General features: G+C 47.4%; 1 protein-coding gene across 1 annotated transcript; it reads left to right on the forward strand.

Annotated features, from left to right (window-relative positions):
* The first annotated feature begins 605 nt into the window (after positions 1-605).
* SIAH2 (siah E3 ubiquitin protein ligase 2) lies at positions 606-24910 on the forward strand. Its single transcript, XM_083442972.1, has 2 exons — positions 606-1815; positions 22903-24910. The coding sequence occupies exons 1-2, from the start codon at positions 1384-1386 to the stop codon at positions 23458-23460; spliced, it is 990 nt and encodes a 329-aa protein (XP_083299098.1). The 5' UTR covers positions 606-1383; the 3' UTR covers positions 23461-24910.
* Positions 24911-25662: the final 752 nt, after the last annotated feature.

Raw genomic sequence — 25662 nt, forward strand, 5'->3', positions numbered from 1 at the left:
TTGTGCTTCAGTATTTATGGGTGGTGGCTCCCTGCTTGTGGTATAATTCCTTTAATTAAGCTGTTGGCTAATTAAACAATCAATGGCCTTTTAAATGTGCTTGTACGGTGGGTTATTGGGGTTTGTTTATGTATTTTGTGTTCCCATTTTGCATTTTTATGCTGTAAACCACCCTTTGATCTTGGGATGACAGGTAGAATATAAATTTAATAAATAAATAAATAAATAAATAGGTAAATATTTACTTTATAGACTGCTACTAATGTCTGTGCTGTGGAAGAGACAGCCAAGTCCCCAACTGCTGGGTAAGATCAATAGAAACAGCAGGTCCAGTGCAGCCATCCTATGTGCATATTATCTTGAAAGTAAATGCCATTGTGTCCAGTGGGGATCCTGAACGGATCCGTGCGCTCCTTATCACAACATTTTCTTTGGAAAGCCTCCTTCAGAACACAAGAATAATTGCCCTGCTGGTCAGGCCGGCGGCCCACCTAATCCAGCGAGCATTGCTTCCTCCAGCTTCTTGGAGGTACAACACAGCGATGGGTTCTCCCCAAAGAGAAGCAGCGCGCTCTGTTGTGGACCTGTTATTGGCTCGGGCGAAGAAGTGAGTTCCATGCCCAGCAGATGGCGGGCCGGAGCGCCTATCCTGGCTCTGGTACGCCATTGAACAATAGAGTGAAGAAGCTTCCATGTGCGCGCGTGCCCATCTCCACTCCCCCTTTTTTCTCTCGCCTTCAGCGGCCGCTGGTTGTTTTTTTTAATTTTAATTTTAGAGGGGGGGTGCCTCCGCGAGAATCTCCTGGAGCAGATTGTGGCGGGGAAAAGGAGAGAGAGGGCACCGATTTCCTCCTTCTTTCTTCGCTCCCGCCCATTCTCTCTTTCTATCTATCTCTCCCCCCCCCCTCCGAAGTCTCCGCCTTGCCATCAGCAAAGACCAAGGGCAGGCTCAGTAGGAGCCAGCATCGGCTTCGGGAGCAGGCTGCGACTCTACACCACCCCCTGCCTCTCTTTCTTGCGTCAGATTAATGTTCCGGGGAGGGACGGCGTGCGTGGGGGGGGGGCGGTTTGAGAAGGAACCACGCGCGCTTTGCCCGGGGGAGGAGCGGAAGGGCCGCCGGGGGCGGAGGAGCGGCTTAGAACGCTGAGCTGGCCCGGTGGAACGTCGGGGCTTCTCTTTTGGAACGCTCGCACACACTTTGGAACGCTCGCGCTCTCCCGCGGCGCGGAGGCGAGGCCCGGCCGGGCTCTCCGAGGAGCAGCAGCAGCAGCAGCTCCAGGGAAACGGGCGCTGTTGTTTTGAGTCTCGCTGGCGGGGGCCTGCGGGGTTTCGGTGAGCGAATCAGCTCGGTGCCCGCCGTTCGATGGTTTGTCCCGACCGAGATGAGCCGCCCGTCCTCCGCCGGACCCAGCGCTAGCAAACCCTGCGGCAAGCAGCAGCAGCAGCACACCCCGTCGCCGGCTGCTGCCCCTGCCGCCGCCGCCGCCAACGCCGCCGTCGCCGCCATCTCCGCCGCCGGGGCCGGTTCCTCCGCGGTCTCCGCCGCGGCCGCTGTGATCTCGAGCCCTGGAGGAGGCGAAGGCAGCGGCGGGCCGGTCTCGCCTCAGCACCACGAGCTGACCTCGCTTTTCGAGTGCCCGGTTTGCTTCGACTATGTGCTGCCACCGATCCTGCAGTGCCAGGCCGGGCACCTGGTATGCAACCAATGCCGGCAGAAGCTGAGCTGCTGCCCCACGTGCCGGGGATCCTTGACCCCCAGCATCAGGAACCTGGCCATGGAAAAAGTGGCCTCGGCCGTCCTCTTCCCTTGCAAGGTAAGGAAGGGCAGGTTGCAGGCAGCAAGCGGCACAGCCGCCGGAAAGGTGGGCGGGGAGAGGGGGCTGGGTCGAGGGAAGCAGCGGGGCTTGAGGTTGTGGTGATCCAGGTGTTATTTTAAAAGCTAGCTCTCTGACATTTTCCATACCCTACTGGAAAGTATTGGGGCGAACCCCGTGAGCACCCCCCCCCCCGCTTCCCACTAACTCACTCCTCATGAGAAACAAATACGAAGTGCCATTTTTTCTGTGGAGCTGATTCTCAGAGACCGTTTTCATTTTAATGTAAGATACACCTGCGTCTGTAATTCTGCCTCCGCCACCTTTAAGTCCAAACCACTATTCCAAGCAGCCTTTAGACATACTGTAACCCCATTACTCTTCAAGCTACAGAAGAAGTGTGGGGTCTTGTGTGCATCCACAACAGTAAACAGTGTCCATGGTCCTGTCAAGAATGCAGATGCTCTGTTGTTATTTGTTCTGGTGCATTGTTGTCAAGGGACTGGGCCAGAGAACTCCTGGCTTTTACACCTGACCTGTGCCAGGGCTGTACCCAAGCCAGTATTTCTCAGTTTTGCTCCCTAATATCTTGCAATATGGAGTATTCTCCTACTTTAGTTGTAAGGATCCCTGGTATAAATGTATGCGAAGAGCTTGGAGCACTTGAAAGAACACACAGATTTTAAAATCTCTCATTATTATTATTATTAGCTCATGTCATAGTTATACCTCATCCCTGCTTACACTTGAGAGCGTATGCTATGTTACACCAGATGTATAATTCAAAAATAGTGGCCACTGAGGAGCATAGCTGTCAACTTTTCCCTTTTCATGTGAGGAATCCTATTCGGAATAAGGGAGTTTCCCTTTAAAAAAGGGGAAAGTTGACAGCTATGCTGAGGAGTGGAGATCTAAGGGAGCATAAAAGTTTGGAAATGATTTGTAAACTCTTTAGCAGTACCTGGATTAGTAAAACAGGAGGGGTTTTTTAACGGAGAGGCCAGAGATGGATAGCTCAGTCAGTCAATAGATTCTTGACTCCCATGTAGGGAGCCTTGCCAAGTGTCTCGGTTAATTGAAACACATTGGTGCTAATGCACTCCCTGTTAGTCTGCGCTGTGCGCCAGGGGAATTGGGGCATTGGTCTAAACAAGGCAGAGATGTGTGCAAAGGCCCATGAAATGTGGTACCTTTCCCTCCTCCTCCTTTCACACTTCTGACTCAACCTGAAAGGCAGAACTTGACAGAGTGAGAGACAAGTTTGGTTCTGGTGTGTTAGTTGGCAGGGATACGTGCAGGGGAGAAGGGGCAGACCAGGGGGATGTGGGGAGGGGTGATTCCCCCCATCAACAAGTTTTTCCACCTTATTTTATCCTGCATGATTCGGGTGCAGGCAGCTGGGGAATGGAAGTGTGTGCAAAGGAGAATTGGTTGGGTGCAGAAAGGTGTACACACCTGATTCTCCTTTACAATCCAACTTCGCACGTTACCTCTGCAGAGACATTCCCCCGCCCCCCAGATATACTTTTGCTGATGAAACATGTTTGCATCCCCTAAAATGTCGAGCCAGGAGCTCAGGAACTTCCCATATTGCTATGTCTGAAGCCACAGAGCTCCTCTGCATCCAGTCAGAGGCTGGGGGTTCTGTTGATGACGTCTTTTGCTGTTGTGGAAGGGGGCAAGACTGGAGCTTAAGGGCACCTGCAACCTATACTGGGACGGTGCTGATCCTTGTGCTTTGTGATTATTATTAGCAAAAATGGTTGCAGCATATCCCTACCCTCCAAGAGGAATGATCCTGTTCAGGGCTTATTATGGGATGACCCCGTTTCACTCCTAAGCCGTCGGCTCTTGACCACCCAATTTCACGAATGGAATGAGTATAGCTAATTGCTAGTCCATATGGACTTAGACAAATGAGCGTGGGTTGCACAAAGAAGGAACAGCATCGACATCCCATATCTGGTGGTGGTACCATTTCCAGCCTTTTTCTTTTAAATGTTCCCACCCCTTTTTCTCAATCAGTGTGAGTTTTTAGGGGGGAGAGGCTGTTTGGAAGCACGCTAACAAAGATAAACCCGAGGTGGCAGCTGGCAGAGAGAAGAGCTGTTTCCACCCAAGCTTTCTATCAGTGCCAATCTTTAGGCCCTTGTCTCCCTTAAACTAGATATACCGGTGTCGGTTTCGCTCCCAAGGCGCAGGTTTAGGCTGATCAATATGCACTCTAAACCATTCTAAAATGACATTGACACAGATCTTAAGGTCGTGTTGATGAAAAGCAAGGCTGGAAGCGACCATGTCGCCCGCGTTAACAGTCTCCATCGGAAGGGCTCCAGTTGCAAAAGCAAAAATTAAACTTGTGGAAATAGAGAGTTGCTGCATTGAACCGCTGATACTGTCATAGAGAGCTGGAAGGGACCCCAAGGGTCATCCAGTCCAACCCCTTGCAATGCAGAAATCTGAACTAAGGCATCCATGACAGATGGCCAGCCAACCGCTGCTTAAAAGCCTGCGAGGAACTAGAGTCCAGCACCACTATAATTCAACCAGGGTTGTTTTTTTGAGAGGAAGGGGGCGTTTAGGGAAGACTGCTCCTTTCTTACGCTGCTTTGGGAATAGTACTGCAAAAGAGCACCTAGTTCTTATATTTAAGGGACACTGTCATAGAGTGTGCTTACAGAAGGCACCAGGTCCAGTCCTGGGATTTCAGGTAGCAGGGCCGGGATAAAACCCACCCTGGAGACTTGCCGCCAGTCAAGAGGAGTCCGCCCTGGACAAAGAGGGGCCAAATGGTCTGACGGAGTAGCTGGCAGCATCTTCATTCCAGGCCTGAACATTGCAGGATGCCAACCAAGTCAGACTGTTGGTTCATTTAGTTCGATGCATCGGCCTTCCTCTTCCTTGGGCGCTCCAGGTGTTGTACTACGACTTTCATCATCCCTGAATGTTTGTCATCCTGACTGGGGCTGATGGGAGTTGTAATTGGATACAGCTTGTGGGAGGCTGGTGACAGTGTTGAGCCAGGTGTAACAAGGATGGGAGATGGGATAAAGCAATGCAGAGCTTGGTACATATAAAGTTGTGTCCTCTTGAATTAGGCTGGTCTGCACTGTGTGGCTGTGGCATTCCAGTTTCCGACAGGGGACTCCCACTCGCCCTATCCAGAAATGGCAGATATCTTGAACCTCAGATTTCCCCCACATTAAGCATGTCCTCTGCCACTGAATTTGGGGGCTTCCTCATTAGCGTGTGACCTACCAAGCCAAACGTATCCCATTGGGTATCTGGTGTGATCTGCCAAGTGTCCCAACTACTCTGCTGCTTTGCAGTAACAGGCCAGCGGCAAAATCCGGAGGTTTATTGTGTTCCTGTTGGACCACCGTACATGTTTGGTTTAGCAGTTCACAAGTTGCTCAGAACAAGTGCTCACAGTTCAGAGTTTTGAATTTAGATTCTACACAGAGAAACAAATGGTAATCACGAAACTGTAGTTGAAGACCAGTATTAGATTAAAACATGACATGCTTCCCTGTGGAAGTCACTAAAACCTGCATGTTTGAAATGTGCATTTTTCAGAATCAACATATTGCATGGAGAATCTCCACATCATCATAAGCCACCTATGCTATGTGTCTGCATTGAAGCCATGCCATATACATAATGATTCCAAAATATTACATAGATAGGATGTAAAATTCCCAGAAAGTTTGAAAGGGAAAAACTTCTTTTTCTGAGGGCAGGGGAATGGAAATGAAAACCTATGCAGTACTTATTTTCTTTTCTAACCCAAACCTCTTACAGCTTTGGCAGCATTAAATGCATAGTTTATAATATGGTTAGCATGTAAAATTGGTGTGTTCTTGGAATTTGCAGAGCAATCCTATGTGTTTGCATGGAAGTGAGACCTGCTCTATTTAGAGAAGTTTGCTGCCTGGTAAGCACACATATAATTGCTGCCTCAAAACTAGAATTGCCTTAGTTTGGGTAGGAGAGTGTGTATGTCACAGTTGTTTCAAGGGGCAAGCGGAAAGGTTGGCCACAAAAGTGGGGTCAGCTCATAAGGGCAGCAGCTGCATGAATCCTTTTTTTCATTTTTCATTTCCAAAACTTAGATCAAAGGTCACCAGAAGAGGATCCATTGTAGCATTAGAAATGTATGCAGTACATAGTGGAACCTGGACATCTGGGAGTTAGAGCCTGGAGATATAGTCCTAGGCCCACTTACCTAGGGGTAAGCCCCATAGGACAAAACAGGACTTACTTCTGAGTAAAAGTGCATAGGGCTACGCTGAAAGTTAGGTGCCATACAGAGTCGATTGGCATAACCTGGGGACACTTCATACATTGTGTAGTTGATTTGCGCACCCTACAAACGCAGCATTGTGAGACATCCTAGAGTACATATTTTGTTTTATCTATATAGCCAGTGTGGTGTAGTGGTTAAGAGCGGTAGTCACGTAATCTGGGGAACCGGGTTCGCGTCTCCGCTCCTCCACATGCAGCTGCTGGGTGACCTTGGGCCAGTCACACTTCTTTGAAGTCTCTCAGCCCCACTCACCTCACAGAGTGTTTGTTGTAGGGGAGGAAGGGAAAGGAGAATGCTAGCCGCTTTGAGACTCCTTAAAGGGAGTGAAAGGCGGGATATCAAATCCAAACTCTTCTTCTTCTTCTATATTTTGTTGAAGGGAGCAATCCAAGCCCATGGTCCACCAGGGATGAGGAGAGTTGGGAATAGCAGGTCTCAGGCTGAGCCTGGGTTCAGTTGGAACTGAGTCTCGCATCCTGGCTAGGCTGAAGATATGCCATCAAAAAGGAGGGGGAAATAGAATAAAAATCAAAGCAGTACCATCCTACCTTATCTTGGGGCTCAGTCATAGCCGTCTGAGCTAAGGCTGGGTTAAGTCCTGAAAAGGGGCCATTTTAGAGGTTTGGGGGGTAGTCATGACGGGACAGGGGAGACTTCTGTTCCAAACATGACCTAGCAACCCATCAGAAGTTAACACTGGCCAAAAGGGTGGCACAGGTCAAACTGTTTTAAAGGCTTGTTTTCCCTCTGCCAGGCTCTGGCCAGCTCAACTGGCAGCAGAGGCAGCTTTAGGGTAGCATGACCAGTGCCCCACTGCAGGAAGCACCACAACAGTTATGCAGAACGGAGCGTGAGAGCCAGGCAGGGTGTTTGTGTCAGATTTTAGCATCGCACAGGGTGCTGCTGAAATTTTGGAGCCCAAAGTCTGCTGCTGGTGGTGATCAAAGATTGGAATAGGGGTATGTTACACCAGCATAGTTTACCCCAGCATCCATTATTCTGGCTTCCTTTTGTTCGGATCACTCTGCCTTTCCATCAGTGGTTTCAGGATGGTTTTTAAACGCTAAATAAGTAAAACAATGGCACAGGCATACAAAGCAACCAGCGGACAAGAGCGTGCTTGAAGTCAAGAGAGTAAGACAATAAAAATGTTCTAAAATGCCTGACTTAATGAAGAAGTGTTTGTGTGATGCCTTTAGCGACAGTGAAGTTGGCAAGGTATTTCATAGGTGCCAAAAAGGGTTTGTCCTTCGCTTCGCACCAGAACAGCCTTGGTTGCCCCGAGTGATGACCTCTATCCGGGAAGAGGTGAGAGAAAGTACAGCCTTGTTGGTTATGCTTTCATTGGCTTTTGAGAACGTTGACCGTGGAGTTCTTCTGCAGTGACCCAGGGAGGTGGTAGTTGAAGGTATTATGTTTCAGTGGTTGCACTGCTATTGGCAAGGTTGCTTCCAGAAAGCAGTGCAAGGAGATTGTTGCTCAGCAACGTGGCTGTGGGGTCCCAGAAAAGGTCTGTTCTGTCTCCTGTGGTGTTCGGCATCTATCTGAAATTCATGGGATCTTGGAATTTGGAGCATGGTGCCATCTGAGTCAGGAGAAACTCTGAAGGTGTTGGACCGGTGTCTGGAGGCAGTGAAGGGCTGGGTGGGAGCTAATAAACTCAGGATGAATTCTGTTAAGATGTAAGTACTGGGGGGGGGGGGGGAGAGGTGGTTCCCATGTCTGGGAATTATGTGTAGAACCTGTTTTGGGAGGGGTTCCACTCCCTCTGAAGGAACAAGTTCATAGTCTGGGCGTACTCCTGGATTCCAGCTTCAAATGGCTTCTGTGGCTGGAAGTGCTTATGTCCAACTTCAGCGAATTCACTAGCTATGGCCATTCCTAGATTGGGATAGCTTGGTCTCAGTTGTCCATGCCCCCATCACCTTCTGCCTTGATTACTGTCATGCGCTGTATGTGGGGCTGTGTGGAAATTGTCAGACTGTACAGCAGGTTAAATGGAAGTGATAAGAAAGAAAGAAATAGAATAAAAATCAAGGCACTAAAGTCATGTCAACATCGTCCAGGTCTAGCAAGTCAACAACCTTCAAACAGAAAAAGAGTATCTTAGCACATGACTAGTCAGTGGCCTGACCTTTCTAGCCGGTTGCTGTTAAAGGTCAACAGAAGTACATTTAATGCAGGCTTTTCCTGTTCTAGGAGAATTACCATGGAAACGATAGGTGACCGGGAAGTATTGTAATGTGGGTTGTCATCTGATGACGAAATTGTGTTTAATCATCTAGTCTGGAGATGGGCAGTTTCAGGACTTTGGGCCAATGCGGCCCTCCAGGCTTTTATGGGTTCTCTATCTGGCCCTTGGGGCCCTTCACAGGCCACACACACACCCCGAGCCGCACCAGCCCTGCTCCGCATCCTCCTTTGCCTGCCTGGAATGTGCCCTTGAACTCTGAGAATGCCTTTTGCCTGAATGGAGGACTGAGATGCTAGGTATTCCTATGAGGGCAAAGGCACAGCACTTTGCAAGATCCAGTGGCCTGTGGGCCAGATTGCCCATGACTGGTCTGCACTGCAGGATTTTAGACACAGATAGACAGCACGGGTGGCGCTGTGGGTTAAACCACAGAGCCTAGGGCTTGCCGATCGGAAGGTTGGCGGTTCGAATCCCCGCGATAGAGTGAGCTCCCATTGCTCAGTCCCTGCTCCTGCCAACTTAGCAGTTCGAAAGCACGTCAAAGTGCAAGTAGATAAATAGGTACCGCTCTGGCGGGAAGGTAAACAGCGTTTCCGTGCACTGCTCTGGTTCGCCAGAAGCGGCTTAGTCATGCTGGCCACATGACCCAGAAGCTGTATGCTGGCTTCCTTGGCCAGTAAAGCGAGATGAGCTCCGCAACCCCATAGTCAGCCATGACTGGACCTAATGGTCAGGGGTCCCTTTACCTTTACCTAGACAATGCTACATAGAGATGCTGTCTGGAAAGGACACGTTCTCTCACTGAGTTGTGCTCCATATGCACCAGAAACATTAGGAAATGGAGCAACTAGCTATACAGTTTCAGATCCATAGGAAGCTGGTTATACCAGGTCTAGCTGTTTGTCCTTGTGGGCTGGCTAGCATTGTCTACTCATGACTGGCAGTAGCTGTCCAAGGTAGCAGTTGGGGATCGTTCCTGATCCTTTTGACAGACAGTGATAGGTACCGAACCTGGGACAGTTATCATGTATATCATGTGCAATGTCACTCAGCTGTGGTTCCCCCCCACTTTTTCAGCACGGCAGTGGCTTTTTGAGAGAGTCGAACCTGGCATGGGATAGAAGCATCCTTCCTTGCATCTTCCACTCTTACCGAGATCCCTGCCATCTGCTGGAAGGTTTGCAAAGAATAATAACAGACAAATGCTTTGGTTTTTTGCATCTTTCGCAAAACCTGTTTGGCCAGAGATGGCAGTGGGAGGAAATAAACAAGAACATTCATAGCGGTGTCTTCATTGTTGCCACCTTCAGCTGTCTGAGTGTATTGTCTGCCTTCAGCCTACCTGAGCACAAGGACAGGGTATGGGCCCATCTCTGTTTAGCATAGTAATTAGGATTTAGCATGCTATGGGAGGCATTCATGTTCAAGATAAGCATGCTCTCTTACCCCACCTCCTGCCTGGGCCAGCTCTATAGAAGTGCCGTCCCAGGAATCAACAGCACCACAAAGGGTGCAGGAAGAAACTTTAAAACAATTGAAGATACCAATCGATTGATTTTCAGGATGCTGCCTTAATTGTGTTTGAACTCTACTGTAAGGCTTGCCTTTGCAATTTAATTGTCATTGCTCATATGATAGGGCAATATTGTCATCTGCGATTATGGGGAGGCTTTGCTAATCCAAAACAAGCAGCCGCAGGTTTGTTTGGCAGCTGGAAGGGGAAATTGCTTAATGGATTTCTCTTTCCCCCACCCCTCCAACATGTAAACAAATAGGCACAGTCCATTTCCCACTGAAATCGATGGCAAAGCTGCTATTGATTTTAATGGGCTGTACAGTAGTGTCTTGGTTTTGTTTCAAGAATGGGTGGCATGAGTGGTAGCTAGGGTGAGAGGGAGGAATAGAGGGCATGAAAAAGAAAAGTTTTCCAATAACAGTTCAAGTGTTACTCAGAAGTAAGCCCTGGTGACTTCAGTGGGGCTTACTCCCAGGTAGAGTGGGTTAGGGTGGCAGCCTAAGTAACTTCGTGGAAGTGTAAAACTAACCTGCTTGACCAGGGGTAGGCAACCTAAGGCCCGGGGGCCGGATCCAGCCAAATCGCCTTCTCAGTCAGCGTGTTTTTACATGAGTAGAATATGTCCTTTTATTTAAAATGCATCTGTGGGTTATTTGTGGGACCTGCCTAGTGTTTTTACATGAGTAGAATGTGTGCTTTTATTTAAAATGCATCTCTAGGTTATTTGTGGGGCATAGGAATTCGTTCTTTTTTCTTTCTTTTTTTCTTCAAAATATAGTCCGGTCCCTCACATGGTCTGAGGGACGGTGGACCGGCCCACGGCTGAAAAAGGTTGCTGACCCCTGTGGTTGACTAATCCTCTTTTCACACAAACAGTGCATTTGCTGGATTATTATTTTTTTCCAGTGTCTAAGGGTTTCTGCAGAGTTGCTTGCGCAGTGCTGAGAAGAGGGCAGTTATTAGATTATTCATTCATCGAATATCTGAGTTAGCGACTGGATTGGCCAGAAGTGTTACCCGCCCTGTTGCTCTGACCCAGAGGAATGTGCAGAATTGGTATAGCCAGTGTTATTTGACTTCTGGCTAAGTTAGAGATGGAATTGGCCACTTTGCTTTCTCTCCCATGCTTTTCAATTTGTCCCACTCCGCACCTTTTCCGCTCCTGCTACAGTGGTACCTCTAATTACGGACGTGTTCTGTTCCGGGGTGCCGTTCGCACCATGAAAAGTCCATAAGTAGTGCGCCGCTACTGCGCATGTGCGTGACGCAATAGAGCACTCCTGCGCAAAGCGCATAGAACGCTTCTGTGCACGCAGCAAAACCCGGAAGTATACACTTCCGGGTTTGCCGCATTTGCAACCCAAAAATCTGCAACATGAACCTAACACAACTAGAGATATGACTGTACTTGGGCAATAGTGGGCTCCTTTCTCCCTTCCTAGAGTGACAGCTTTCATGTTGCCAGAGAGTATGGAACAGAAGGCTTTGATTATCCTCTCTGCAATGCCTTCATATTGTGGCAAACCACTGAAGTCTGATACTTAGTGGTATTGCCTGTAAAATGGGTATATTATTGCTCTTCACGAGCTTGATGGTGTCTCATGCTAAGCTTCCTGACAGTTAGTTGGTCCTTCTTAACATTGCTGTGTAATCTCCAAATTCTGCTTTTGGAGAATAGGAAGGGAAGGGGAGAGATGTCAACTTCTCCTAAGAACTGGTTCAAAGGTGACTGGCCTGGGGACAACTACTCAATGTATTAGGCAGCTTCAGATATTTAGAGAAGACATTTGCATGGTTTATGGCAAGTGGACATTTACTAGCATGCGGCTGTTGTCTTGTTAGGAGTTGAGGTCATGAGAGACCTGATGGTGGCCAATTCTTTAAATAGCAGAAATGTACATGCTGTGTGTGCTTTTAATCCCAATCACTAGTAGGCTCGCTTCATTAATTTTTTTCCCTTTCTCCGAGCATACTATTTTACTTTGTTGGTCTCAGTGATGCAAAGCTAGTTCACCTTTTGTTCTTCTCAAAATAATATCAAAATGAATCAATAGCTTGCTGCTTCCCTGCCTCTGACTAGCCATTGTCTGACTGCATTAATAGATGCACCTGTTTTATAATGATCAAATAAGACTTAAAAGGTATGATAAGAGGCAGGATCAAGGTTTGTTTTCTAGAATCGCTGATGACAAATATGATGGGGAGGGACGGGAAGCAGTTCTATTTTTAGTTCTTTGATTGATTTTAATGAATGAGTTGGGAACAAGCCTGGGGCTGTTAATTACAAGGCTGGGGTTTGGGTTCTTTAGAATGGAGTTTGCTAGGTAGGGTTTGGAGCGAGACCCCGGATTGCAGCAGACCATGTTGGTAAGGAATTGCACTGCTTTTGCATGAATCAGGTGGTGTTGCTTAAGAGCAGCAGAGAATACAAATGAAATAGTAATTTAAAAGTAAAGGGACCCCTGACCATTAGGTCCAGTTGTGGCCGTCTCTGGGGTTGCGGCGCTCATCTTGCTTTACTGGCTGAGGGAGCCGGCGTACAGCTTCCGGGTCATGTGGCCAGCATGACTAAGCCGCTTCTGGAGAACCAGAGCAGTGCACGGAAACGCCATTTACCTTCCCGCCGGAGTGATACCTATTTATCTACTTGCACTTTGACATTCTTTCGAACTGCTAGGTTGGCAGGAGCAGGGACCGAGCAACGGGAGCTCACCCCATTGCGGGGATTCAAACCGCCAACCTTCTGATCGGCAAGTTCTAGGCTCTGTGGTTTAACCCACAGTGCCAGTAGTCGGCACTGATTGTCCCAGCTAGGGCTGGGCGATATCAGCTTTTCAACATTGCGGTGTGCTGCCAGCCAAACATCACAGTTTGGTGATGTTCCATGACGTTGAAAAAGCAAGCTGCGTTAGCCTCTGCCCGCGAGGTGCCTGGTGAAACTTCCCCAGCTCTCATCTCAGGAACTGAGGCCACGCAGGCTGGGACAAGGCAGCTGGTTTGGCTCCCCCTCCCCAGCTGAGACAGCCCCAGCACTCCCCCTGCTCACAGGCAAGCAGGCAGAGCATCGCTGCTGGCTGTGGGAGCGCTAACCACGCTCCCCTCAGCTGAGCAGTTTCACGGAGCCCCCAGCCCACTGCTGGCTTGCAGAAGCCAGTGCCGGGCTGGGGACTCCTTTAACTGCTCAACTGAGGTAAGGGCAGCTGCATACAGTGGTACCTTGGGTTACATATGCTTTAGGTTACAGACTCCACTAACCCAGGAATAGTACCTTGGGTTAAGAACTTTGCTTCACGATGAGAACAGAAATCGCGCGGTGGCCGCGTGGCAGCAGTTGTTGGCCCCATAAGCTAAAGTGGTACCTCAAGTTAAGAACGGACCTCCAGAATGAATTAAGTACATAACCAGAGGTACCACTGTACTCAGTCGAGCAGTTTAAAGATCAGAAGGAGGAACAAGCTGTACAGTGGTACCTCGGGTTACATACGCTTCAGGTTACAGACGCTTCAGGTTACAGACTCCGCTAACCCAGGAATAGTACCTCGGGTTAAGAACTTTGCTTCAGGATGAGAACAGAAATCGTGCAGCGGCAGCAGGAGGCCCCATTAGCTAAAGTGGTACCTCAGGTTAAGAACAATCTCAGGTTAAGAACGGACCTCCAGAACGAATTAAGTTCTTAACCTGAGGTACCACTGTATTGGCGCCCAGGTTGTTCTCCCTCTGCATCAATGAGGGCAGAGTGTGATGGTGGTTTCACTCAGGGATATGTCGCTGGTGAGACTGCCAGCGCTCCCGAGTCCCTCTGCTATCAGCGCCACTGGAGGAAGAAACTAGCGGATGCTGCTAGCAGAGGGACCCGGGAGCGGTGGCGGGTTCACCAGCGATATACCGCTGAGTGAAGCTGACACTACGGTCTGCTCCTCATACTGGTGCTGGGCGATACATTGATATAACCCCTAGGCCTAGTCCCCGCATGTCTGACTGCAGCGGCTCCTGGAAAGCCAAAATGACTCATTCTTCGTCTTCATCTGGGGTTGGGGGCTTTGTTGTTAGTCCTTTTGTGTACTTGGCTTGGAGGGGGGATGCCGCCACCTTGCAGTGTCTGGTGTCAGGCTAGGACTGAGGAGACCCGTGGTCGAAGCCCACTGCATGACCTTGAGCCAGTCACCATTTCTCTGCCTAACCTACCTTACAGGGAGGGTTGTTGTGACGACAAAATGTGGGAGAATTTACGCTAGCAAAAAACACCTCGGAGGAAAGATGGGATTGCAATCACACCAACTTTTTTCTTTTTCTCCACAATCCATATAAATTATATTTGCCTATATACCTAGACTTCTGCTTTAGTTCAGATTTGCTTTCCTGATCTTGGGTGATGATCTTCATAGTTCAGTGGACAGAGTCTTTATAAAGCTACAGTTGTTGTTGTTAAAATTTGCATACCATCCTATACCCATAGATCTAAGGGCGGTTCACTACATAAAATCACAGTATAAAAAACAGAACATACATAATAAAAACAACCCAATAATCCCCTTTCACAACACATTTTTAAAGGGCATTGATGTCAGTTAGCCAAAGAGGTATTTATTATTTACAGTTCTACACTAATAAATATTATTTATTAGTATTTACAGTTGTGTCCCTGCACAACTCTGAAGCCACTGGCTCTTTTATCCTAATCTGCCATGCAATGTGGGTGCCTCTTAGGAACAAGACTGGAATACAGTATAGCAGATCACAGTGGAAATACCTGAATTTCCACTGTTCAAGCAAACGCAGCTGTCATTTATCTACACCTGGCCTTCATGCGAGAGAATTGCATGGAGCACCCATGTCATAGATGACGTTATCAGCAGGGTGGAGGGAGGAGCAGAGAGTGCTCTGCAAAACCCAAGACTCTTGTTGATGGTAAATGAGTGTTCAGATTGGACTACAGAAACTCCCATTGTCCAGGTGCAACCTGAATACTTACTCCCCTTATACATATGGAAGCTGCAGTTAGGTATGGAGGCATCAGCTCATGTCATCTTTACGTGTTCGTTTCGTTTCCATATTAATGGGCATATTTCTTTTTTAAAAAATTGGAAAAAAGTACTTAGGAGGTGGTTTGGGGGCTGCCTATTAATATATACTGTATTTTTTCGTGTATAAGACTAGGGGGTTTTTTACCCAAAAATTAGGTTTACAATTGGGGCTCATCTTATACACAGTTAGTGCTGAGGGATGTTTTCTTAATTTGGAGTCTCCCAAAATAGGGGGCGTCTTATAGATGGTAAAATATGGTATTTTTATATTGTTTTACAGGTAATAACTACTCCGAACAGCTGGAAACTCTGCTGCTGGCGTTCAAAATGTGGCTGGATAAGCCTGAGAGTGTTGGGATGGGATGAAACAACATTCCTCCTAGGAATATTGTATATAGGAAAACAAGATTGCTGCCCCCCCCCCCATAGCATCCTCACAGAGATATTGTGAAGGATGTGTTGCAACCACCTTTTTCTGTATAGTCTTCATAGCGCATTTCTGGCCCTGTTTTGAATGCGCATAGCACCCACTGCAGCCGCCACCAGGCTTTTTAGCTGCTTGAAAAAGATACAGTGGTCATAGCCTTCCTGTGCCTATGCTATTCCATTTCGGCATTGGCTGCAATTGATTTTGGTCTTCCTTTTTATTGTTGGCCGCTGCTTATTCCTGATGCTGCCTTTGATCTGACATTTGCCCATCTACATCTTATCACTTCCTCTGCGGCTGGAGTTTACCATGTGGCTTGAATACTGTATCTTAGGTTTAGTGCTCTCCCATAATTCCTGGCCATTGGCCAAGCTGGGTAAGGCTGATGGGAGTTGGGAGTCCAAGAATATATGGAGGGTACCCATTGCACTTGCGGCCCCAGTCTATGACTCCTCCATTGGATCTTTGCTTAGATTGTTGATGGCTGTGCAGGACCTTCTCCTTAGTTAACTTGCCACTGACTCTTGAGTCCTGATACTCTTCCCCCTCCTCTTCAGTCTTTTCTGTTCTTCATCCACTCAGTCTCTGAGCAGCGCCTTGGGCTTGCCCAGATCTGCTGATTATCGGTATTGTTCGCCAGGTGCAGATTGTTCCAATCTATTGTTAGCTTTAACTGAAAATTCTCTTCAGTGAGAGGGGGAACTAACTAGAAGATTATGAATGGCTGGGACTTATTTCTTTGGTGTGTGTGTTTTTTCCTCCTTTCCTTTTTTTAAATAACTTATTTTTAAACTGCAATTCAAAATACAAAATCACAGTATTGTAACACGGTGTAAGGTGGCAAAAGCAGAAACTTAGAAAAGCCTAGCAGCGTTCGTGCTAAATTTCCCACCAACCAAAATGAAGCATCTTAAAAATTAAAATCAGATTGCATTGCTCAGAGAAACCCTTTTAATAATTTAAATCTAAACATTTATGTGATGTTAGTTGTATCTGCTCCGAAAATAGTGTTTCTTTTTTTCTTTTTAAGGAAATGGTGCCGTTGCTTGATTGCAAATTCCAGTGCTACAAGCACAATATGGAGGATCAGGCATATACTGGGGGCTTACGCACGTCCCCATTATTTCTCACAAATGCAGATTCCCTCATCCATTTCCAGACGTGTTCTCAATCAGCTTTCCTGAACCTGGTTCCTTCCAGATGTTTTGAACTCCAGCTCCTTTCAGCCCCACCAAAGACAGCTCTGTGAAGGGCACCAGCTTGGGGGAGGCTGTTCTAAACATACCTTGCCTTCAGTTCCAAATTCATGCAAACTTTGGTTAGTGCTGACCAGGAGTTAACTACAAACTATAGTTTGCAGTCCTTCTTCAAAGCAGCTCCCTGTTAACCTTACTAGGTAAAGGTAAAGGACCCCTGATAGTTAAGTCCAGTCACTAACGACTCTGGGGTTGCGGCGCTCATCTTGCTTTACTGGCTGAGGGAGCCGGCGTTTGTCCACAGACAGTTTTTCTGGGTCATATGGACAGCATGACTAAGCCACTTCTGGCGAAACCAGAGCAGTGCATAGAAACTCCGTTGGCAGGACCTGGGACCGAGCAACGGGAGCTCACCCTGTTGTGGGGATTCAAACCGCCGACCTTCCAATCAGCAAGCCCTAGGCTCAGTGGTTTAGACCACAGCGCCACCCGCGTCCCTTAACCTTACTAGACTTGCTCAAAAAGCGTACATACATGTGCTCACTTTGCACAGTTCTGCTTCCAGCAGTTCCGTTTTCCTCTGGCTTCCGATATTTCACCAGCCATCTTTGCTGACACTTAGTAAGCGTCTGGCCCTTTGTAGCTGTGATGAGAACCTTGAAATTCTCTTTTGTCGAAATGCTCACGGTAACCGGATTCTGCAAATGGAAAAACTTTGCTTGCAGGGTACAGTCCTGCCGTGTGCTCAGACCTAAGTGAGTTAACTGCCAAAGACAACTTCTGCATTTTAGAACCGATAGCAAAACCGTAGTGTAAAGGAACAGTATTTCACAAATGCAAAACTAATAATATAAGCAAGCAATTAGCTATGTGCCCAGCTCAGCATGCGCTGACCTATACAGCTGCTGAGACTGCAGTTAACGGTGATTGCCGGGGGTGGCGCGGTGGTGGCTTACGATGCATCTCGGAGGGAAACTTGGAATAATTGAAAAGTTGGTGAAATAGATCATAGATGTTAACAGGATCTAAAGCTTTCCACCTTCAGCTTTGTGGGGCTTCGGAGCTAGTTTCGGTAACAAGGTTTTTGTATCTAGCGGCCAGAAGACCAGGGATTCATGTGAGATGCAAGGTCCTGTCTTGTACTTATTACCCCCCTTGGCATTTTCCAGTGAGATCTGGGCTAGGTCACGCCATTTGCCCACCTCTAAACGATTTTGCCTTGTAATCCGAGAGCTGCACCCCAGAATAGTTAGCGGTATCTGGGGGTGGGGTGTGTTTATGCCCCAGCGTCCTCAATGACACTGATTGTGATTAAGGGGCCTCACGTATGCCCCTAAATCACTGTATAGCTAAATGTGGGCTCCTGCGTTGCTTGTGCAAATAGGCCAGTTGTGGGTGATATAATCACAATCTTCCCACTCTTCTCTTCTCTGCCCAGAAAAAAAACACTGGTAATGTTTACATGTTATGTTATAGTAAAGGTAAAGGGACCCCTGATCATTAGGCCCAGTCGTGACCGACTCTGGGGTTGCGGTGCTCATCTCGCTTTACTGGCCGAGGGAGCTGGCGGACCGCTTCCAGGTCATGTGGCCAGCATGACTAAGCCGCTTCTGGCGAACCAGAACAGTGCACAGAAACGCCGTTTACCTTCCCACCAGAGCAGTACCTATTTATCTACTTGCACTTTGACATGCTTTCGAACTGCTAGGTTGGCAGGAGCAGGGACCAAGCAACTGGAGCTCACCCCGTCGCGGGGATTCGAACCGGTGACCACCTGATCGGCAAGTCCTAGGCTCTGTGGTTTAACCCACAGCGCCACCCGCGTCCCTATATGTTATGTTATAAGGTAGCTCAAAGTAAAGTTTCCAGTGCACAGCTTTTTAGAGATGTGTTGTGGACATACCCAAAAGAAACGAGAGACTTCCACAATAAAACATTGGCTGTTATGCATATTTTAGAGGCAGCCAGGCATAAATGGGGCAAGAATGAACATGTCCCTGGTTACCGTAGAACTAATGTGCTGGGTTCTCGGTTTCTGCTGCTTGAATGCTCCCCACCTCTGTGTAAGAGGCTTGGCACCATTTCAAATGCTGCTTGCTTTGCTGTCTGGCTGTGGCAGATGCAAGAATGCACAGAAATTTTGCCCGCCCCCAGAAATGTAAATGTGCCCTCAGAGGCAACTCTTGTCCATGTCCCAAAGCCTTCAAGCACATGGACCTGTTTGCTTCTGCTTCATATTTCTCCCGCCCTCCTCCCCCAAGTTATACGGAGATCCTGCAATTCTCTCATCACCCGGATGCCAGTGTCTCCCAAGAAAACCACAACCCACAAACTCTTAATGGGCCCCTTGGTTTGTTTGGTCTCTCACCTAAAAGGTCTTTTCTCCTTGGCTGAGCTGTCTAGACATCTTTATCTAGATCAAGCCTTCCATGCAGATGAGTCACGTCACAATCACTGCCACAATTACCCGCTGCAATAATGAATTGATAAAGGGTGTGACATCAAAGCAGGTCGTTTCAGTTGTGTATTATTAGCAATAGCACGTTGCTGCAATACAGAAGGTTCCTGTCTGTGATACCATCTGGCGGGCCAGGCAGGCTGCTGCAGTTTGCTGTGCTTTCATTTTTGCCCATATATCGTATGTGATGCCCGCCAGGTTCTCTGTAGCACCATGTGCCTCCCTCTCTCTGCAGGGGGACTTTACAGTTTGTGCTTCCAAAGCTCACTGACCAGGCTGTAAAAGAATCTCTTAAAACTGTTGATAAATGGGGTAGGATAAGATTTGTAACCTAGGCTGTGTGTGTGTGTGTGTCTTGGGCCAAAAGAACTGTATTCCACGGAAATTGAAACGTTATGCCCCCAATACATTATTCACAAGTGGACATTCTTAAAACAGTTAATTTGCACCGTTTGGATTTCCCCCTGTCGCTTTACCATTTAGAAATAATGAAACGAGGGCGGAGGGGAAATCTATAAAAGAGCTGGGTGAGAGAGAGAATGGGTTGAAACTGTCTGGAGGTGGGAAAGCCTGTTTCTCATCTGTCATCTAAATGCTAAATAATGTTTTCCATTGCAACCACGTGGTCTAGAAACTTGAAAAGTTTTGTCTTGGCAATGATAATTTGGCCCCATAGGAGTTCCCCCGATAGAATTCCCCAAGTCTCATGGTTCACACAAGTCTTCTGTTTCTGTGCTTTTAACCTTTTGTACCTTGTGTAATGGGACGCGGGTGGCGCTGTGGGTTAAACCACAGAGCCTAGGACTTGCCGATCAGAAGGTCGGCGGTTCGAATCCCCACAACGGGGTGAGCTCCCATTGCTCGGTCCCTGCTCCTGCCAACCTAACAGTTCAAAAGCACATCAAAGTGCAAGTAGATAAATAGGTACCACTCCGGCGGGAAGGTAAACGGCGTTTCCGTGCGCTGCTCTGGTTCGCCAGAAGCGGCTTAGTCATGCTGGCCACATGACCCGGAAGCTGTACGCCAGCTTCCTTGGCCAATAAAGCGAGATGAGCGCCACAACCCCAGAGTCAGCCATGACTGGACCTAATGGTCAGGGGTCCCTTTACCGTTTACCTTGTGTAATATTTTTATACATTAACAAGCTCGCCACAACTTCTTATGGGTCTGTGTGTGCCTTTGAAGCTGTTGGGTTTGGGGGATTTTCTGTGCAGCAAGCAAACACTACACAAGAGCTGAGTGACATGTTCTCACCTACTGGCCGGTCCTTTCCGTGCTTTGCCATGGAGTTTGGAGGATCAAGAAATCCCATCTGCTCACCTTGTTCCAAACTGAGATGTAGCATGTTTTACACACAGGAGTGGACATCTCAGGAAATTGTCAAGAAGCAAATTAATAATAATAATAATGCCTCTCACCTTTTTGTTAACATAGGTTAGTGTTGAGCTTTGTAATATTATCCTTAGCAGCATCAGCAAAGCTAATGTGATTTTCATATATGGCACAATTACTAATGCTGTTTAGCTGACAAAGCTTAGTGGGAAATGCTGGGGTGCAATTATGGTCCATCTGAATGTGGGATGGAATGAGAACTACTAGGTTAGAAAGAACTGGACATAATATAACATGGTACAGAAACGATAACAACAACAATAATTAGTTTATCTCAGGTGCTCAAACCACTGCACAGAAACACACACAGAGTCATCTTTACAACAACCCTGTAAGATAGGTCAGCATTATTATCCCCATATTGCAGGTGGATGCCTAGGTAAGAAAACTGACTTCCTTCAAATTCAGAATTAAAAACAGTTAACACAGATTACAGTCACAAGAATAGGCTGGGCCCTGAAAACACACATCTCAAGTGTCAGAGACCAGAGTATAGAAGTGCATCTTCAGCGCTTACCAAAAGCCAGGCTTACATCTGAGGAGAGGGAATTTGGGGGCTACCACAAAGAATGCCCTCTTCTGGGCCACCCCCAACACACTGAACTTCTGAGGAAGGTGGAACTACCCAGAGAGCCACCCTCAGAGGGCCAACACTCAGGATGATCTGCCGGGAAGGATGCAATCTTCCACATATTTGGGGCCTAAGTTGTTTAGGGTTTTAAATGGTAGCATGAGCATCAAAATGTTGGTGTTGACCTTTAAAGCCGTAAACAGCCTCAGCCCAGTATACCTGAAGGAGCATCTCCACCTCCATCATTCTGCCCGGACACTGAGGTCCAGTGCCGGCGGCCTTCTGGCAGTTCCCTCACTGCGAGAAGCAAAGCTACAGGGAACCAGGCAGAGGGCCTTCTCGGTAGTGGCCCCCTCCCATCAGATGTCAAAGAGATAAACAACTACATGACATTTAGAAGACATCTGAAGGCAGCCCTGTTCAGGGAAGTTTTTAATGTGTGACATTTTAATGTATTTTAATCTTCGTTAGAAGCCGCCCAGAGTGGCTGGGGAAGCCCAGCCAGATGGGCGGGGTACAAATAATAAATTGTTGTTGTTGTTGTTGTTGTTGTCTTAAATTGGGCCTGAAAGCGGGTTGGTGACCAATCCTGGGAACTGTAGTTTGTTAAGGGTGCAGAGAGTTATTAGGAGGCCTCTAACCCCTTCGCAGGAGCTACAATTCCCAGAGTTTTATGGGAAGAGGGATTGATGGTTAAACCACTCTGGGCATTATAGCTCTAGGAGGGGAATGGGGGTCTCCTAACAACTCTCAGACCAACAAGTTCAGTAACAGACACCATCACTGACCTTTCCTTAATATATCTATATCTGAGAGTGATTTATGTATTATGCCATTCAGCAAGTGAGGCTTTTAAATCTGAATTTAGGCCAAATGTGGTTTTTATTTTTGAAAAGTTGACTATTGGGTGCTGTGTGCTGGACCTTGTGAAACATTTCAGAGTAGTTGTTAAAAATTAATTGCGCTCTGCGGCGCTTGTGTGAAGTTGATGGCTGCGACGGGAGTCGCCGGAGGAGCTAAATTTTTGGCAGTTGCTTTCGCCTGAGAAATCGGTCGAGCCTGTTGCTCTGTTAAACGTTTGCCATAAAAACAAATGGAGTCTTTAAACTGCCACTTACTTTGAATTAAAAACGGTTGTAATTTCATGTAACCGCACACCCACCGATATTGCAACCTTCGTTAGCAAGCGGTCTCCGCTCGTGAATTAAATCCTAAAGGCATTCATGGCACGAGGCTCCTGTCCCCAAACCAGCAAGCCTTGTGTGGCGTTCCTTTCCTCTGTCGCACGCTTTTAGATTTGTGGAGGGTGCCACAGATTGGGGGGCAGAGCGCATACATTGGAGACAGAAGACCACAAGTCAAACCTCTAGCACATCCAGTGAAAAAGGATCAGAGGGCAGGTGGTGGGGAAACTCAAAAGGTCAGAGGAAAGCAATGTGGTTGAAATAATAGTTCACAGCCTCACCTTTGTTACAGGTCTTCAACATGGCATCCAGAAATAATAATAATAATAATAATAATAATAATAATAATAATAATAATAATAATGATGATGATGTACCCCGCCCATCTGGCTGAGTTTCCCCAGCCACTCTGGGCGGCTCCCAATCGAGCGTTAAAAACAATACAGCATTAAATATTAAAAACTTCCCTAAACAGGGCTGCCTTCAGATGTCTTTTAAAGATAAGATAGCTGCTTATTTCTTTCACATCTGAATGGAGGGGCGTTCCACAGGGCAGGCGCCACTACCGAGAAGGCCCTCTGTCTGGTTCCCTGTAGTCTTGGCATTTGGTGGAGGATAGCCATGGTTTAGGCCAGCCATTACGTTAAAAAAACGTAAATGTTTGGTTTGTGCCTTATAAGGCAAGCTCTAGTTTCAGGGTATTCCAGTCCATTCGATTTCATCCCTGAAAACCAAAATCAAGCAGCAAGCCGCCGATTCTGCTTTATAGCCGTGCTTCCCACCCGCCCACCCTTGATTTTATTTTTTGTCTCCTTCCAGTACGCCACGACAGGCTGCTCCCTGACACTCCACCATACAGAAAAACCGGAGCATGAAGACATTTGTGAATACCGCCCTTACTCCTGCCCGTGCCCCGGCGCCTCGTGCAAGTGGCAGGGCTCGCTGGAAGCCGTCATGTCGCACCTCATGCACGCCCACAAGAGCATCACCACCCTACAAGGGGAGGACATCGTCTTCCTCGCCACGGACATTAACTTGCCGGGGGCCGTGGACTGGGTGATGATGCAGTCCTGCTTTGGCCACCACTTCATGCTGGTTCTGGAGAAGCAGGAGAAGTACGAGGGCCACCAGCAGTTCTTCGCCATCGTCCTGCTCATCGGCACCCGCAAACAGGCGGAGAACTTTGCCTACAGACTCGAACTGAACGGCAACCGGCGGAGGCTGACTTGGGAGGCGACCCCTCGCTCCATCCACGACGGGGTGGCGGCGGCCATTATGAACTGCGACTGCCTTGTTTTCGACACTGCCATAGCACACCTTTTTGCAGACAATGGGAACCTCGGGATCAATGTGACTATTTCTACGTGTTGTCCGTGATATTTCTATGTAATTATTGAGACCATGTTGTTGTCTTTCGTTTCACTGACTGTTTTTATTTTTATGGTGTTCCACTGTAGCCCTCTTCAGGTGTTCCCTCACACCCTATTAACAATCGCATGAGGGGAGAACAGGGCCCCAGCCTCCTGGCACACACGTACCCCGGTCATCGCGGCACCACCACCCACATGTTATGGAGAAGGACATTCGTGCCAGGGAGGCAACTCCACGTGCGCAGGCTCCCCGATGATGTGGGACCTGTGTAATTGTTAATCGTGTGAGCGGGGGATGCCCGAAGGGGACTTTGGGGTTCTTTCTTAACCGGCTGTTTTCTACCCTCATTCTCTCCTTCACTGCCGCCGCCACCTGCCTGTACCACAGAGTTTTTTAAAGCACAGTTAACAGGACAGTTAAGATGATTTTATCCTGTTAATCTGAAAGGAAGGGAGGAGATTTGTTTTTTTTAAAGAAATAGCATTATTTAAGGTTTTAAAAGGTGAAGGTGAATCCCTTTTCTTGACAAGCAAAACCTTTTTTAAACATAATGGAATCGGAAGAGGAGCAGCGAAATAAAGAGGCAGTTTGCACATGCAGAATGTGGGGGGTGGACTCCTTAGGTGTTCGAGTGCATTGTGCTCCTTCAGACGGCAAGAGGGGCACTTAAAAACAACAACAACAACAACCCTTATAACTTCCTGTTCTAGCACAGCATCTCCCTGTTATAGTAGTGTTCTCATTTGCCAGGACTTTTTAATGTCTGAGTGTGGGACCTTTTAGAAATGTGGTTTATCACCTGCAACCTGAAATTTTACCAGCTTATTCTGCTGAATTTGTGTGTGTAGCTGCACAAATCTGCTTTTCTTAATGATCTCAGTGATTGGCCTTGTAACAGAACAAAAAAGAGAGAAATTGGAGTACGGTAGTATCACTTTTTAGCAATGCAGGAAGTTGCTGAAGCCTTGGTGGTTACACAACATGTCTCAGGCATGTTCTTTTGCACACAGCAGTTTCACACACTTAACAGGCGGTACCACTGTCATCTGGCTGGTCTTGCTGTTGCTGTTTTGTCCTTTTTCTTCCCAACAGTTTGTCCCCCCCCCCCCCGCCCTCCAAAAAAGAAAAAAGAGTTTCCATACACCTGCAAAATGTTTGACCCTCTTCATCCATCCAGTTCAGCAAGAGCTGAAGAGGCTCAACATTTTGTGGAAGCTGCTAACTTAATGTGGTGGCAAAAAACAAGATGTGTTTTGAGCAGTTTTAAAAATAGGTCCCACCTATAAATATACCCAGGATGTTTGGCGTACTTGACATTAACATTGTAAAAGCTATTTTCAAATAACACAAGGAAAAGCGATGTGCCGATTCGTCTTGTTTATGTTCTTTGCTATCTAAGTTTCCTGTTGTTGCCATATTTACTCTAGTTTTTTAAATAAATATTTTGCAAAAATAATGTCCATGGGCTGTCTGGAAAAGCATTTGCGCATCCGTCGTATCTTCTTCAGCGATCCCTCTTAGCCAAGTAAGATTGTCTTCCATAAACACGGTTTTAACACTGAGTGTGTAAGTGACTGTGGAGGCCGATTCTGGATCCATGCGTCCTTCCACAGTGGGGTCATAGGTCTCCGGGTGGGAGTTGATCAAGGTGAGGGTTTGCCAAGTGTGCCTTCCTCTTAGCACGTTTCTCCCTTTCGTCCTGAGTTCGAGCATCTTCAAAGCCTTTGGTAAAGGCTGTTCTCCAATTAGAATGCTCGCAGGCCAGTGTTTCCCAGTTGTCAGTGTTTATACTACATTTTTTTTATTTGCCTGGATAGAGTCTTTAAACCTCTTTTGTTGACCACCAGCATTACACTTTCCATTTTTAAGTTTGGAATAGAGTAGTTGCTTTGGAAGACGATAATCAAGTATGCACACAATATGACCAGTCCAACGAAGTTGATGTTGAAGAATCATTGCTTCAACACTGGTGATCTTTGCTTCTTCCAGTACACTGGCGTTAGTTTGCCTATCTTCCCAAGTGATTTGAAAAATTTTCCGGAGACACCGTAGCTTAGTGGCAGAGCAACACTCCACATTCATATAAGCCTGGATTCATCCCTGGTATCTCCAGTTTTCAAAGACGTATGAGTAGCAGAGTTGAGGGAAATCCTCCTTTCAGCCTTGCAGAGCTGCTATCTGGGAAAGTACACAATACTGATTTAAATT

Source organism: Podarcis tiliguerta, assembly GCF_965153285.1.
Source record: "Podarcis tiliguerta genome assembly, chromosome: 5".
NCBI classification, from domain to species: Eukaryota; Metazoa; Chordata; class Lepidosauria; order Squamata; family Lacertidae; genus Podarcis; species Podarcis tiliguerta.